A 14,470-nucleotide genomic window follows, 5' to 3' on the forward strand; every position below is an offset into this window, starting at 1 on the left:
TCAGGTGATCCGCCCACCTCAGCCTTCCAGAGTGCTGGAATTACAGGCATGAGCCACCATGCCCAGCCTTCCCCATTGACTTTCTATACTATCTGCATCATTCTGTAGAACAAAGGAAAGGAAAATAAGATACCAAAAAGCTGAACTAATCCATGATTATAAACACTATTTCAGTGAAAATGTTCATCATTAAGGGACTAGGTAACAATAATGGTATATCCATTCAGTGGAATATCATGCAGGCATTAAAGATGGTGATGTAGGCTGAGTGTAATAGGTCATGCCTGTAATTCCAGCACTTTGGGAGGCCAAGGTGGGAGGATTACTTGATGCTGGGAGTTTGAGGCCAGCCTGGGCAAGATAGTATGGCCTCAACTCTATAAAAAGTTGAAAAATTAGCCAGGTGTGGTGGTATGTGCCTATGGTCCCAACTACTCTGGAAGCTGAGGCAGGAGGATTGCTTGAGCCCGGGAATTGGAGGCTGCACTGAGCCACTGTACTCCAGCCTGGGTAACACAATGAGACCCTGCCTCACACACACACACACAATTAAAAATGGTGATGTATATCTTTATGTATTGATACAGAACAATGCTCATGATGTAGTGTCAATTAGAAAATGCAGGGTACACATAGTCTATGAAGTATTATTTTATTATTGATTTATTTGTTTATTTTAGACAGGGTCTCACTCTGTCACCCAAACTGGAGTACAGTGGCCTGATCTCAGGCCACTGCAGCCTCCAACTTACCAGGCTCGGGTGGTCCTCTACCTCTGCCTTGTTAGTAGCTTGGACTGCAGGCATACGCTAACATGCCTGGATAATTTTTCTATTTTTTGTAGGGATAGTATTTCGCTATGTTGCCCAGGCTGGTCTTGTAACTCCTGGGCTCAAGTGATCTTCCTGCCTCAACCTCCCACAGTGCTGGGATTATAGGCATGAGCCACCACTCTGGCTGAAAGTTTTATTTTTAAAAAATAGTTATGTATTCCATCAGATGTGCATGAAGGGACATTGGCCAGGAAAGGGAAAGGAACCAACCCTTATTGGAAGCTTATCCAGTGCTGTAAGGCCAGACACTGTTCTGGATACTCCGTAGCCTCCTGTGGCTAATGCCTTGTGATGCAGGGGCTGAGGCCCTAGGTTCAAATCCCTGCTCTACTCCTTGGCCACGTGATGTTGGGGCAGTTGCTGAACATTTCTAAGTCTCAGTTTCCTCTGGTTCAATGGTGATAATAAGAGTAGTGCTTTACAAACGATTGTGAGGATGGATTAAACGAATGCACATTAGGCTGTTTCACGAGTGTCTGCACCTTAGCCTACCAGGTAGCTGGGACTACAGGCGGGTGCCACGACACCTTGTTCATTTTTTTTTTTTTTTTTTTTTTTTAAGTAGATACAGTTGCCCAGGCTGGTCTCGAACTCCTGAGCTCAAGCAATTCACCCACCTCAACCTCCCAAAGTGCTGGGATTACAGACCACAGAGTCTGGCTCAGATTTTTTTTTCTTATTTTTTTCCCATTCTTTTCTTCTTGCTTAACCTACTTGTCCCTTTCCCTAACTTCTCCCAATTTTAAAACCTTTTAAAGTGGACTTTGTTTAGTATTTTGTTTATTTAGTGGAATCACAGCACAATCAAAACAGCATTAAACCCAGACCTGTGTGTTAAGGTTGTAGACCAACTTGTGATATCAGAGATCAGATTTATAAATGGACAGGAGTTGATAACCTCAGGCAGGTAAGCCAGAATTAACAACGGGAAGATCTGCAACCAGTGCTTGAGAGGTTATTTAATCCTGTGACTTATTCATTATCAGTCTTTATTCATCTGCAATATAGATCCCACGTTCTGGCAAAGAATCGTGATGCTAACAAACCAAGCGACCTGCCAGATATGCAGATCCTCACCACATTGTTAAAGGGCACCCATTCTGAATAATGTATCTTGTGAGCTCATGCCTTATGAAATTTCCTGTCATAGAACTGCATAGCGCTTAGGAGGGTTTGCTTCTGAAAAGCCATCTCTGATAATCAGTGGTGTGGCTTGGCTTTTGTGGCTGTGTTCAGGAAGATGAAATGACCTTCAGAGAAGGGGATGCCAAAGTCTCCATTCTTTCAGATACTTACTGTCTAATATTTAAGATTCAGGCTTTGTAAACAATTATACTTTTTTTTTTTTTTTTTTTGAGACGGAGTTTCGCTCTTGTTACCCAGGCTGGAGTGCAATGGCGCGATCTCGGCTCACCACAACCTCCGCCTCCTGGGTTCAGGCAATTCTCCTGCCTCAGCCTCCTGAGTAGCTGGGATTACAGGCACGTGCCACCATGCCTAGCTAATTTTTTGTATTTTTTGTAGAGACGGGGTTTCACGATGTTGACCAGGATGGTCTCGATCTCTTGACCTCGTGATCCACCCGCCTCGGCCTCCCAAAGTGCTGGGATTACAGGCTTGAGCCACCGCGCCCGGCAACAATTATACTTTTAAACTAAACTGCAGAGGCTGGGTGCAGTGGCTCATGCCTGTAATCCCAGCACTTTGGGAGGCCGAGGCGGGTGGATCACGAGGTCAGGAGTTCGAGACCAGCCTGACCAACATGGTGAAACCCTGTCTTTATTAAACAAATCAAAACAAAACAAAACAAACAAAAAAAAAGCTTTGTGCAGTTGCAGTATTGTAGCCAATAAGGTTTATCTGAGACCTGATTATTGTTAATTGAAAACTTTTCCCGATACCCCGCCATGACGACTTGAAATATAGTCGGAGTTGGCAGTTTTTGGCAGTCTCTACAGAGACTGAATCATAAAACAAACAAACAAACAAACAAAACTAAACTGTATTGTCTTATACCTTTATTGCTGTAGTTTCTGATCGAGAAGTGCTGGTCATTCACTCATTCATGAACAAACATAGATGGATGCTTCCAGGTCAGCTCTGTGTCTATTAAGATTTAAAACATGTCCTTAAAGAGCATGTTGTTTACTAGGGGAGCCAGACTATTAAACAACTAAAAAGAATAGAGCGGCTGGGCAAGGTGGCTCACACCTGTAATTCCAGCACTTTGGGAGGCCGAGACGAGCAGATTGCCTGAGGTCAGGAGTTTGAGACCAGTCTGGCCAACATGGTGGAACCCTGTCTCTACTAAAGAAGACAAAAAATTAGCCAGGCGTGGTGGCTCGTGCTTGTAATCCCAGCACTTTGGGAGGCTGAGGCGGGTGGATCATGAGGTCAGGAGATTGGGAGCATCCTGGCCAACAGATGAAACCCCGTCTGTACTAAAATACAAAAAATTAACCAGGCGTGGTGGTGTGTGCCTGTAATCCCAGCTACTCAGGATGCTGTGAGGCAGGGGAATTGCTTGAACCACGGAGGTGGAGGTTGCAGTGAGCCGAGATTGTGCCACTGCACTCCAGCTTGGGTGACAGAGTAAGACTCCGTCTCAAAAAAAAATAAAGAATAGAACATAATAAATAGTATATAAACAGATAAAGAGCTGGAGAAATACAAAAGAGAGAGTCATTTTATAGACTGGAAGGTCTAGTGGGCTCTTAAAGAGTGCGTGAGTTTTCTAGGTGGTCAGGGGTGGGAAGGGCATTTCCCATGGAGCACATGCACAGAGGCGTGATGGCAGGAGAGAGTACGACATATCCAAGGATGGTGGTGGGTGGGGTGGCAGGGGGCGGGGACTCAGGGTGACTGGAGCAGGTGAATGTGGTAGGGAGCGGCCAAATATGAGGCTGGAAGAACAGGTTAGGCAGGCCAGAGTGTGTTCAGAAGAAAGGAAGTAGAGGCTGGAGTGCTGGAGAGAAGGTGTGGAATAATCTCTCCATCCCGCACTTTGGGAAAGCCTTCTCATTCCCATCAATACTTCCTGACCTAGCTGCTACCCAGGAAAAATCGACCCCTCTCCTGTTTTCCCTCCCCATGTTGTGTTTTTGTTCATAGGGTTAGCCACTTAACCCATTGCTTTTGTTTTTGTTTGTTTGTTTTTGAGACAGGGTCTCCTCTGTTGCCCAGGCTGGAGTGCAGTGGCACTATCATGCAGCTTCAGCCTCCCCAGGCTCAGGTGATCCTCCTGAGTAGCCTCCAGAGTAGCTGGAACTACAGGAGCGCATCAATACGCTTGGCTAATTTTGGTATGTTTTGTAGAGATGGGGTTTCGCCATGTTGCCCAGCTGGCCTCGAACGCCTGGGTTGGAACTCCTGGGCTCAAGCAGTTGGCCAACTTTGGCCTCCCCAAGTGCTGAGATTACAGGCATGAGCCACAGCCCATTGTTTTCTGGTTAGTTTAGATGACTTTTCCTGAGGGAAGGGATTTTTGTTTTTCCTAGGTTACTTAGTTACCTAATAGAAGCCAAAAACAGGTTTCTTAAGTTAGGCTATTCTGTAGATTAATATATCAACTGAGCTGTCATACAACTTTAAAATTGTCAAGATTCTATGAGTCTAAATAACAGCATTTCCCACACTGTCCTAATTTTACTTACGGTAGTACCCCCTTATCGATGTTTTCACTTTCCATTTTATCCAAGGTCAACCATGGTCAAAGCTATTAAATTAAACATTCTGGAAATAAACAATTCATAAGTTTTAAATTGTGTGCTGTCCTGGGTCATGTGACGAAATCTTGTGCTATCTTGCTCCCTCCTGCCCAGAACGGAAATCATTCCCTTGTCCAGCATATCCAGGCCGAATATACCTGGCCCTGTGAGTCACTTAATAGCCATCTCTGTTATCAGGTTGACTATTGGGGTATTGCAGTGCTTGTGACCAAGCAACCCTTATTTTACTTCATAATGGCCCCAAACTGCAAGAGTTCTGTGCCTAATTTATAAATTAAACTTAATCATGGGGGTGTGTGTATATATATATATATATATATATATATATATATATGAAAAAGTATATATAGGGTTCGGTTTCAGGCATCCACTGGGGGTCTTGGAATGTATCCCCTGTAGATAAGGGAGGGCCGCTGTAGTCTACATGGCAGAAGTTCTTCTCTTTGACACTGAAGAACTAACTCTTTGGGAACCATAGCTTGTTTGGCATGAATGACTTTTTTTTCCATAAATGTAATTTGTTTAAAATTCTTTGTCTAAGAAAGCGAAATGTTCACATTTTGAAACTCCAAAAATAAAACACTAGAGACATAATGCCAAAACAGTGATTTGAATCAGAAATGCTTTATGAATCCAGCATCTCAGTGAGAATTAATTATGGAATCAGATCATGGTTAGTAGGCATTCATTGTTTTAAGGCAATTGATGGCAGTGTTGAGGAACCTAAATAATGAAATATTTTAAACATCCTCTAGTGTTTTTCACATTTCTAATGAGTTGTGATGACCAAATGTTCCTTCTGTGCAAGATGAAATATGAATGATTTTATCTTAAGTTTTAAAGTTCTAATGAAGAATATGATTCTTATTCCTTTGGTGGATAGAGATGTTCTGACAAATCAGATCACATTGATCATGTGCTGTTTTATTTGAGATTAATTTTAGAAATAAGTGCTCTTCATCTACCATGGAATTAGTAGTAAAAATTTTCTGAGACCACATTTACTGAGATAGTTTCCTGCAAATTTCTACAGAGAAGTATAAGATTGAATAAGACCGTTAAAGACTCTCTAGTTTCTGTTAAAGTGGTTTCTCAAGCCTGAGATGCAGACTTGGAGTGAGGAAACTTCAGGAAACTCCATTTCACAATCCTTGTTGATCTCTCTAGCAAGGCTTAGCAGTATTAATTTCAGAGGTGCTTTGATTTTGCTTGATTGCTTTTTTTCTTATTTGGTAATGTATGCTGTTTATTTCATATATAAGATATCAGGCATTTAGTAATGTAACTGATCAGTGTTTCAACATAGTTTATGATCTACTTAGCAACTTAATAGTAAGCTTTTGAGGTTAAGTTCTAGATATAAACTGTTACATAATTTATTGCTTATTTTTTCAACAGATGTGAATTATTAAAAAGAAAATGGCCCAACGGAGCACTATATTTCCTTCTCGTGTCACCAAGGAAAGGTATAATATATGGAAAATATGCATCTAAGGTATACTTTTCCTTTCCACTCATCCCATGGGGGCTGCTCGTGGGTGTGATAGTTGTAAATGAAAGCTTGGGCTGTTGCATTATCCAAGAATGGTTTTGTTCAAGGGCAAGAGAAACACTATTGTGTCCTCTAATTTTCAATTTATAGGATACTGTAGACCACTCAGTGATCCTAAGAAGTAGAGATTTCACAGTAGTCTTATAGTAGGGTTGAATTTCTTATTGAGAGTAAAATATAACTCTGGGGGCTTGAGGCTAACATCCCTGTTAAGTTTTTTAAATCACAAGTTGCAGAGTAGGGGCCTGTGAGCCAAAATTGGCTCATGAAAGTACATTGCTTGGCCTGCATGTTCTTAAATACTTTTTTTGGAGACAGGGTCTCTCTGTTGCCCAGGCTGGAGTGCAGTGGCACAGTCACAGCTCCACGCAGCCTTGACCTCCTGGGCTTGGGTGGTCTTCCATCTAGTCTCCTGAGTAGCTGGGACTGTAGGTATGTGCCACCATGCCCAGCTAATTTTTAAATAGTTTTTTGTAGAAACAGAGTCTTGCTGTGTTGCCCTGGCTGATCTTGAACTCCTGGGCTCAAGTGATCCTCCCGCCTCAGCCACCCAAACTGTTGGGATTACAGATGTGAACCCCTGCACTGGCCTTAAATACTTTTTAAATGAATCATTAACATTTTAAAATCAGGCAATTTCACATACAAGTCTGGATTTGCTAGCTCTTCTTGAAATATCAGATGATCTTGAAAAAGGGACCTGAAATCCCTGATGGTTACTCATGGTTGGAGCAGAACTGTGGCTCCCTTTAGCTGAGAAATGCTCTTTCTAGTTCTGCAAAGTCCCCAACACTCCCTATTGCCTCATTTGTAGTATGCTTCACTCATTTGTGTCGCCTGCCTGACCCATGTAGGCACTGAGTTTGTAACCACTGTTTCAGAGAGGAAGGAGGAGGAGAGCATGTCAGAGACGTTGTTAATTAACTTGATATTTATAACATACATCATATTGGGGAGACATATCTGTGTGCCCAATTGTGCCAGCCTCCTGCTCTTGGAAGCCATGGAGACCACTTCTAGCACAGTTAAGTCTGTGGGCATGATTATTTAAAGATCTTTCCTAGCTCATGAAGAAAACTCTTTTAGGCAGAAATCCTGTCTCAAACCCTATTTAGCTTGTAGGTATAGATAATTTGTATTTCCACACTTCTCTGGGAAGTTTTAAATCTGGCTTTTTTTGGTGAGGGGTGACAGAACTCTTGTTGTCTAGGCTGGAGTGCAATGGTGTGATCTTGGCTCACTGCAAACTCTGCCTCCCCGGTTCAAGCAATTCTCCTGCCTCAGCCTCCCGAGTAGCTGGGTTTACGGGCGTGAGCCACGATACCTGGCTAATTTTGTATTTTTAGTAGAGATGGGGTTTCTCCATGTTGGTGAGGCTGGTCTCGAACTCCTGACCTCAGGTGATCCACCCACCTTTGCCTCCCAAAGTGCTGGCATTACAGGTGTGAGCCACCGCGCCTGGCCTGAATTTGGCTTTAAAAATTATTTTTTCCCAATTAACAACCCTCATGGTTCTCTTCTGTAGGAGAGTGAGAACCATGCCCCGACACAGCCAGTCCCTGACCATGGCACCATACTCATCTGTAAGCCTCGTGGAGCAACTGGAAGACAGGATCCTCTGCCATGAGAAAACCACTGCCGCCCTTGTAGAGCACGCCTTTCGGATTAAAGATGACATTGTCAACAGTTTGCAGAAAATGCAAAACAAAGGGGGAGGTGACCGCTTGGCCAGGCTTTTCTTGGAGGAGCATATCAGAAACATAACTGCCATAGTGAAGCAACTTAATCGGGATATTGAGGTAAGGTGTGCGAAAGTCAGGTGGCCTACGTCCCTTTCCACAAAATTGCTCCATGTCAGGAGGTCACCCAGGTCTAATTCCTACCTTCCAGGCAGTAATGCATTTAGAACAAAGCTGTCTGTCTTGTCTATTCTTAATGATCGCCAAGGAGACAGCTTGCAGAAATATCCTAATTAAATTTATTCTAGTGTTTGATAACAGTTACTGTCAGTGTTATATTTAATCTAAATATAACCTTGCTGATTATTAAATCACTTTATTTCATTTGGCTCTTAATGAAGAGAGGAAAAAACTAATCAAATAGTTTCACTGTAAAATCTTTCATGTCTTTGAAGACAGCTATTAAGTCAATTACTAAGGTCAGCTTTTGTTGCTTCAGATTAAATGGTTCTAGGTCATAATGATTATATGTTATACAGTTTATTACTCAAACAATTTAGGTATTTGAATTGCTTCTCAGACTCCCCTTTTCACTACTGTAGTTTTCTTTGAAATGAGACCAGTAAAAGGCCAATATTATTTATTTTTAGAATTGGTAAATTTATTGCTATTTATTGAGCAAGCACAGGGACCACATAGTTTAGTTCAGAAAGCTTCAGATCACTTAGGGCTTGGGTTTCCCTCACTACACAATGTTCATATCTTTCACATGTAATTATTAAATATATGAATAATAGATATATGGCTAGATTGAGGAAAACTTCTGTTTCCTGACATGGTGCTTATATCTGAATTATGCTTCCTAAAATTGGACCTCATTTCTTTTTTTTTCCATTGTCAGATTTGTATTCACTTATTTATTTTAATGGCTTTATTGAGATATAATGTAAAAACCATGAAAAGTGTACAATTAAATGATTTTTAGTAACTTTATAAAATTGTGCAACCTCAACACAATTCAATTTTAGGACAGTGCTATCACCTTCCCAAAATGCACATAAGTCTGTTTGCTGTCAATTTCTACTTCCACCCCAGCCCCGGGCAACCACTCATCTGCTTTGTATGTCTAGAAATTGGTCTTTTCCAGACATTTCATATAAATAGAATCCTACAATATGAAGTCTTTTGCATCTGGCTTCTTTTCTTTTTTCTTTTTTTGTTTTGAATGCAGTGATACCATCATTGGTCACTAAAGCCTCGACCTTCCAGACTCAACTGATCCTCCTACATGGGCCTCCCAAGTAGCTGGGACTATAGGTGCACATCATCATGCCCAGCTGATTTTTGTATTTTTAATACTACAAGATCCATCCATAATGTAGCATTGTTTGTAGAGACAGAGTCTTACTATGTTGCCTAGGTGGGGTTTGATTGAACCCCTGGGCTCAAGTGATCTGTCTACCTCAGCCTCCCAAAGTGCCAGGATTACAGATGTGAGAAAAAGTTTTGAGTACATTTTTGAAATAAGGTAGTGTAAGTTCTCTCATTTAGCATAATCTTTTTGGGGTTCAGACATATCCTACATGTATCATATTCCTTTTTATGTCTGAGTGATATTCTGTTTTCTGGATATATCACATTCTGTTTATCCATTCATGAACTGATGGGCATTTGGATTGTTTCCAGTTCTTAGCTTTTATGAGTAAAGCTGCTGTGAACACTGTGACAGGTCTTTGATGTGAAAATATGTCTTTATTTCTCTTGCGTAAATTACTAGGGGTAGAGTTGCTGGGTTTTATAGTGAGCTTATGTTTAACTTTTTAAAACATAGCCAAATAATTTTCTAAAGTGGCTATAACATTTAACAATCCCGCAAGCAATGTGTGAAAGCTCCAGTTTCTCTACTGCCTCAGCAATACTTGGCATTATCTGTTTTTATTACAGTCATTCTAGTGGATGTGTAGTGGTATCTCATTGTGGTTTTAATTTGTACTTTCCTAATGACTAACGATCTCGAACACCTTTTCTTATGCTTACTGATCATTTGTGTGTCTTCGTTGGTGAAGTGTCTATGTAAGTCTTCTACCCATTTTTTTAAATTGTATTTTCTTCATTGTTGGAAAAAGTTACCATTTTGACCATTTTAAGTATATAATGTAGTGATATTAAGTACATTCACAATGTTGGGCAATCATTACTATTTCCAAAAGGCTTCCATCATTTCAAACTGAAACTTTGTTCCCATTAAAAAGTAACTCCCCACTCCTCTTTCCCCTCAGCTCCTGGTGACCTCTATTGTATTTTCAGTCCTTATGAATATGCTTATTCTAGCTAGTTCATATAAGTGGAATCATACAATAATTTGTCCTTTTGTGTCTGGCGTTTTTACTTAGCATAATGTTTTCAAGGTCCTCCATAATGTAGCATGTATCAGAATTCATTTTTGCATTGGATTATTTGTCATATTATTGAGAACTTATGCAAGTTTTTATGTAGTTTAGAGACAAGTCCCTTATCAGATATTGATTTACAAATATTTTCTCCTATTCTGTGGTTTCTATTTTCATTTTTTTAATAGTGTCTTTTGAAGTGTGAACATTTTTAGTTTTAATGAAATCCAGCATTAATTTTTTTCTTTTATGGTTTGTTCTTTTGGTGTGTCTTTACAACTATTTGCTGACTAACTCAAGATCACAAAGATTTTCTCCTGTGTTTAATTCAAGATTCTCAGTTTATACTCTTAGGTCTGTGAACCGTTTTGAGGTAATTTTTGTATATGGTATGAGGTAAGGGTCTAAGTTATTATTTTTTTTTCGTCTTGCCATGCTTGGAAAATCTATCCTTTTCCCATTTGTCGTTTTGTTGAAAATCAACTGAACATAAAATATAAGGGTTTATTTCTGTTTTCCACTGATCTGTATGATTTTTTTTTATGTCAGTACCACATTGTCTTGATTTCTAGTTTTAGAGTGTATTTTTGAAATAAGGTAGTGTAAGTTCTCCAACTTTGTTCTTTTTAAAAAGTGGTTTTGGTATAAAGAACTGATACATTTCTGCTTTGCCACATTTAACTCCATTAAGTGATCATGTGAATCATCCATTCACATTGACATTTATCTCTACTCGTATGAACATGATTCATATATATATATGAAATACATATAGAATTTTGTATATACTTTCCTTTTAAAATAGAAATAAAATTATACAATACAAAAAAAAAGTGGTTTTGGCTAGTCTTTGTCCTTTGCATAATCATTTAAATTTTAGGATTAGCTTAACAGTTTATATTAAAAAGTAACTTTTATACAGATTGCTTTGCATGTATAGATTTTTAAAAGGCTGGGTGCAATGGCTCACACCTGTAATCCCAACACTTTGGGAGGCAGAGGTAGGAGAATCACTTGAGCCCAGGAATTTGAGACCAGCCTGAGTAACACAGTGAGACTTTATCTTTCTCTAAAAATATTAATGATAATAAAAAGAAATAATGTATAGATCTGTTTGGGGAGAACTGCCATCTTAATACTGTGTCTGATTGTTCAAGGAAGCAAGTCTTGGTTTTGTTAATTTGTCAGATTTTTTGTTTCTGTTTTTAATAAAAATTTTTTAAAATTGACAGTAATTATATATATACATGGGGTACATAGTGACGTTTCAATACATGTAATGTGCAGTGACCAGATCAAGGTAATTTTGTGTCCTTTAACAAATTGCTGTAGTTCCTTCCCTTCCCCCTACCCTTCTCATGCTCTAGTATTCTGTATTCTAATTTCTGCTTCTTTGAGATCAACTTTTTTTAGCTTTCACATATGAGTAAGAACATGCAGTGTTTAACTTTCTGTTCCTGGCTTATTTCACATAACATAATGTCCTGCTGTTCTATCCGTGTTGCTGCAAAAGACAGAATTTTGTTCTTTTTTATGGTTGATAGTATTCTGTTGTGTATATACACCACATTGTCTTTATCCATTCATCCATTATTGGACATCCAGGTTTGAGTCCATATCTTGGCTATTATGAATAGTGCTGCAATAAACATGGGGGTGCAGATGTCTCTTCAATATACTGATTTCCTTTCCTTTGGATAAATTCCCAGTAGTGGGATTGCTGGATCATATGGTAATTCTATTTATAATTTTTTTGAGGAACCCCCATGCTTTTCTCCATAGTGGCTGTACTAGTTTATATTCCCGCCAACAGTGTATAAGAGCTCCCTTTTCTCTGCATTTTTGCCAGCATTTGATACTTTTTGTGTTTTGGTAATAGCCGTTATAACTGGAGTGAAATGATACCTCATCGGGATTTTGATATGCATTTCCCTGATGATTAGTGATATTGGGCCTTTTTCATATATTTGTTTGCCATTTGTATGTCTTCTTTTGAGAAATATCTGTTCAAATCATTTACCCATTTAAAAAATTCTGTTGCTTTTGGCTGTCGAGATGTTTGAGTTCCTTCTGTCTTCTGGATATTAATCCCCTACTAGATGAGTAGTTTGCAGGTATTTTCTCCCATTCTGTAGGTTGTCTTTTTATTTTGTTGATTGTTTCCTCTACTGTGCAGAATCCTTTTTGTTTGATATAATCCATTTATTTATTTTTGCTTTTGTTGTCTGTGCTTTTGAGGTCTTATTAATAAAATCTTTTCCTAGACCAATATCCTGAAGTGTTTTCCCTATGTTTTCTTCTATATACAATTTTATCATATTGGACCTTACATTTAGGTCTTTGGTCCATTTGGAGTTTATTTTTGTATAGGGTGAGAGGTGCGGCCTAGTTGACTTCTTCTACATATGGATATCCGGTTTTCCCAGCACCATTTATTGAAGATTTGTTTTTTTCCCCAACGAATGTTCTTGACACCTTTGTCCAAAATCAGTTAGCTGTAGATATGTGGATTAATTTCTGGGTTCTCTTTTCTTTTTTTTTTTTAAAAAAGCTTTTAGGACTTTTATTGTGAAATGCCTCCCCCATGAAATTCGGCACTGTGTGGCTCCCACTAGAGGGGAGGTAGGACGAGGTCTCACTCTGCCAGCACCAGCCTTAAGCATCATTCATTTCAATTATGCCAACTCATGTGTGTCCTTTGCACATTTTTTTTTAATTTTTATTTTTTTGTTGCATTTTAGGTTTTGGGGTACATGTGAAGAACATGCAAGATTGTTGCATAAGTACACACGTGGCAGTGTGATTTGCTGCCTTCCTCCCCATCACCTATATCTGGCATTTCTCCCCGTGCCATCTCTTTTCTGTTCCATTGTTCTATGTGTTTGTTTTAATGCCAGTACCATGCTGTTTTGGTTACTATAGCTATGTAGTATATTTTGAGGTCTGGTAGTATGATGCCTCTGGCTTTGTTCTTTTTTATTTTATTTTATTTTATTTTTTTTTAGATAGAGTCTCATTATTGCTCAGGCTGGAGTGCAGTGTCGTGATCTTGGCTCACTGCAACCTCTGCCTCCCAGGCTCAAGTGTTCCTCTGACCTGAGCCTCCCCAGTAGCTGGGCTTACCGGAACACGTCATCAGCCTGGCTAATTGCTGTATTTTCAACAGAGATGGGGTTTCGCCTTGTTGGCTACGCTGGTCTCGAACTTCTGACCTCAGGTGATCTACCTGCCTTGGCCTCCCAAAGTACTGGGATTACAGGCATGAGCCACCGTGCCTCACCATGGCTTTGTTCTTTTTGCTCAGAGTTGCTTTGGCTATTCAGGATCTTTTGTCATTCTATACAAATTTTACCATTTTTGGTTGGGCATGGAGAACATCCTTTTTTTTTTTTTTGAGACAGGGTTTTCTTCTGTTGCCTAGGCTTGAAGTGGAGTGGCTCGATCACAGCTCACTGCAGCCTCAACCTTGTGGGCTCAAGTGATCCTTCCACCTCAGCCTTCTGAGTAGCTGGAACTACATGTGCATGCCACCATACCCAGCTAATTTTTTTGTGGAGATGAGGTTTTGCCATGTTGCCCAGGCTGGTCTTGAACTTCTGGGCTCAAGTGATCCTCCTGCCTCAGCTTCCCAAAGTGGTAGGATTACAGGCATGAGTCACCACACCTGGCTGAGAACATACTTTGTGTATTTTTTATCTCTTTAAAATTTTTGAGACTTGTTTGGTGGCCTTCTGTATTCTTATTGATTTTCTATCTTGTTCTATTAGTTATTGAAATATCCAACTCTTATTGCTGAATTGTTGGTTTCTTCTTCCAGTTTTCTCAGTTTTTGCTTCATGTGTTTGGGCACTGTCGTTAGGCTCATATACATTTATAATTGCATATATCTGCCTAATGTATTGACCCTTTTGCCATAAAAGGTCTCTGTGTGTCTCTTGTAATATTTCTTATCTTAAAGTCTGTTTTGTCTGATATCAGCATAGGTATTCCAGCTCCTTTATGAGTACTGTTTGCATAATTCATGTTTGTTTTTTTAGAGAAACAAAATCTTTGTCACCCAGGCTGGAGTGTAGTGGTGCAATCATCATAACTCACTGATGCCTTGACCTCCTGGGTTCAAGTGATCCTCCAACTTCAGCCTCTGAGTAGCTGGAACTGTAGACATGTGCTACCATGCCCAGCTAATTTTTCTTATTTTTATTTTTTGTAGAGATGAGGTCTTGCTGTGCTGTGTTGCCCAGGGTGGTCTTGAACTCCTGCCTCTGCCTCCCAAAGTGCTGGGATTATA

At 39.8% G+C, this 14,470-nt stretch overlaps 1 protein-coding gene and 1 non-coding gene across 2 annotated transcripts in view; both read left to right on the top strand.

Annotated features, from left to right (window-relative positions):
- Positions 1-14,470, top strand: part of FAM81A (family with sequence similarity 81 member A) — an 85,596-nt gene that overhangs the window by 14,660 nt on the left and 56,466 nt on the right. Inside the window, exons 2-3 of the mRNA XM_017531911.2 lie at positions 5,960-6,056; positions 7,639-7,912. Coding sequence (XP_017387400.1) covers positions 6,037-6,056; positions 7,639-7,912 — 294 coding nt within the window. The 5' untranslated portion in view covers positions 5,960-6,036. The remainder of the gene's footprint in view (positions 1-5,959; positions 6,057-7,638; positions 7,913-14,470) is intronic.
- On the top strand, positions 2,654-2,794 carry LOC119471804. The gene has a single exon (XR_005200888.1). It is a non-coding gene; the product is annotated as a U4 spliceosomal RNA (small nuclear RNA).

Source organism: Cebus imitator, unplaced genomic scaffold, assembly GCF_001604975.1.
Source record: "Cebus imitator isolate Cc_AM_T3 unplaced genomic scaffold, Cebus_imitator-1.0 Scaffold74, whole genome shotgun sequence".
NCBI classification, from domain to species: domain Eukaryota; kingdom Metazoa; phylum Chordata; class Mammalia; order Primates; family Cebidae; genus Cebus; species Cebus imitator.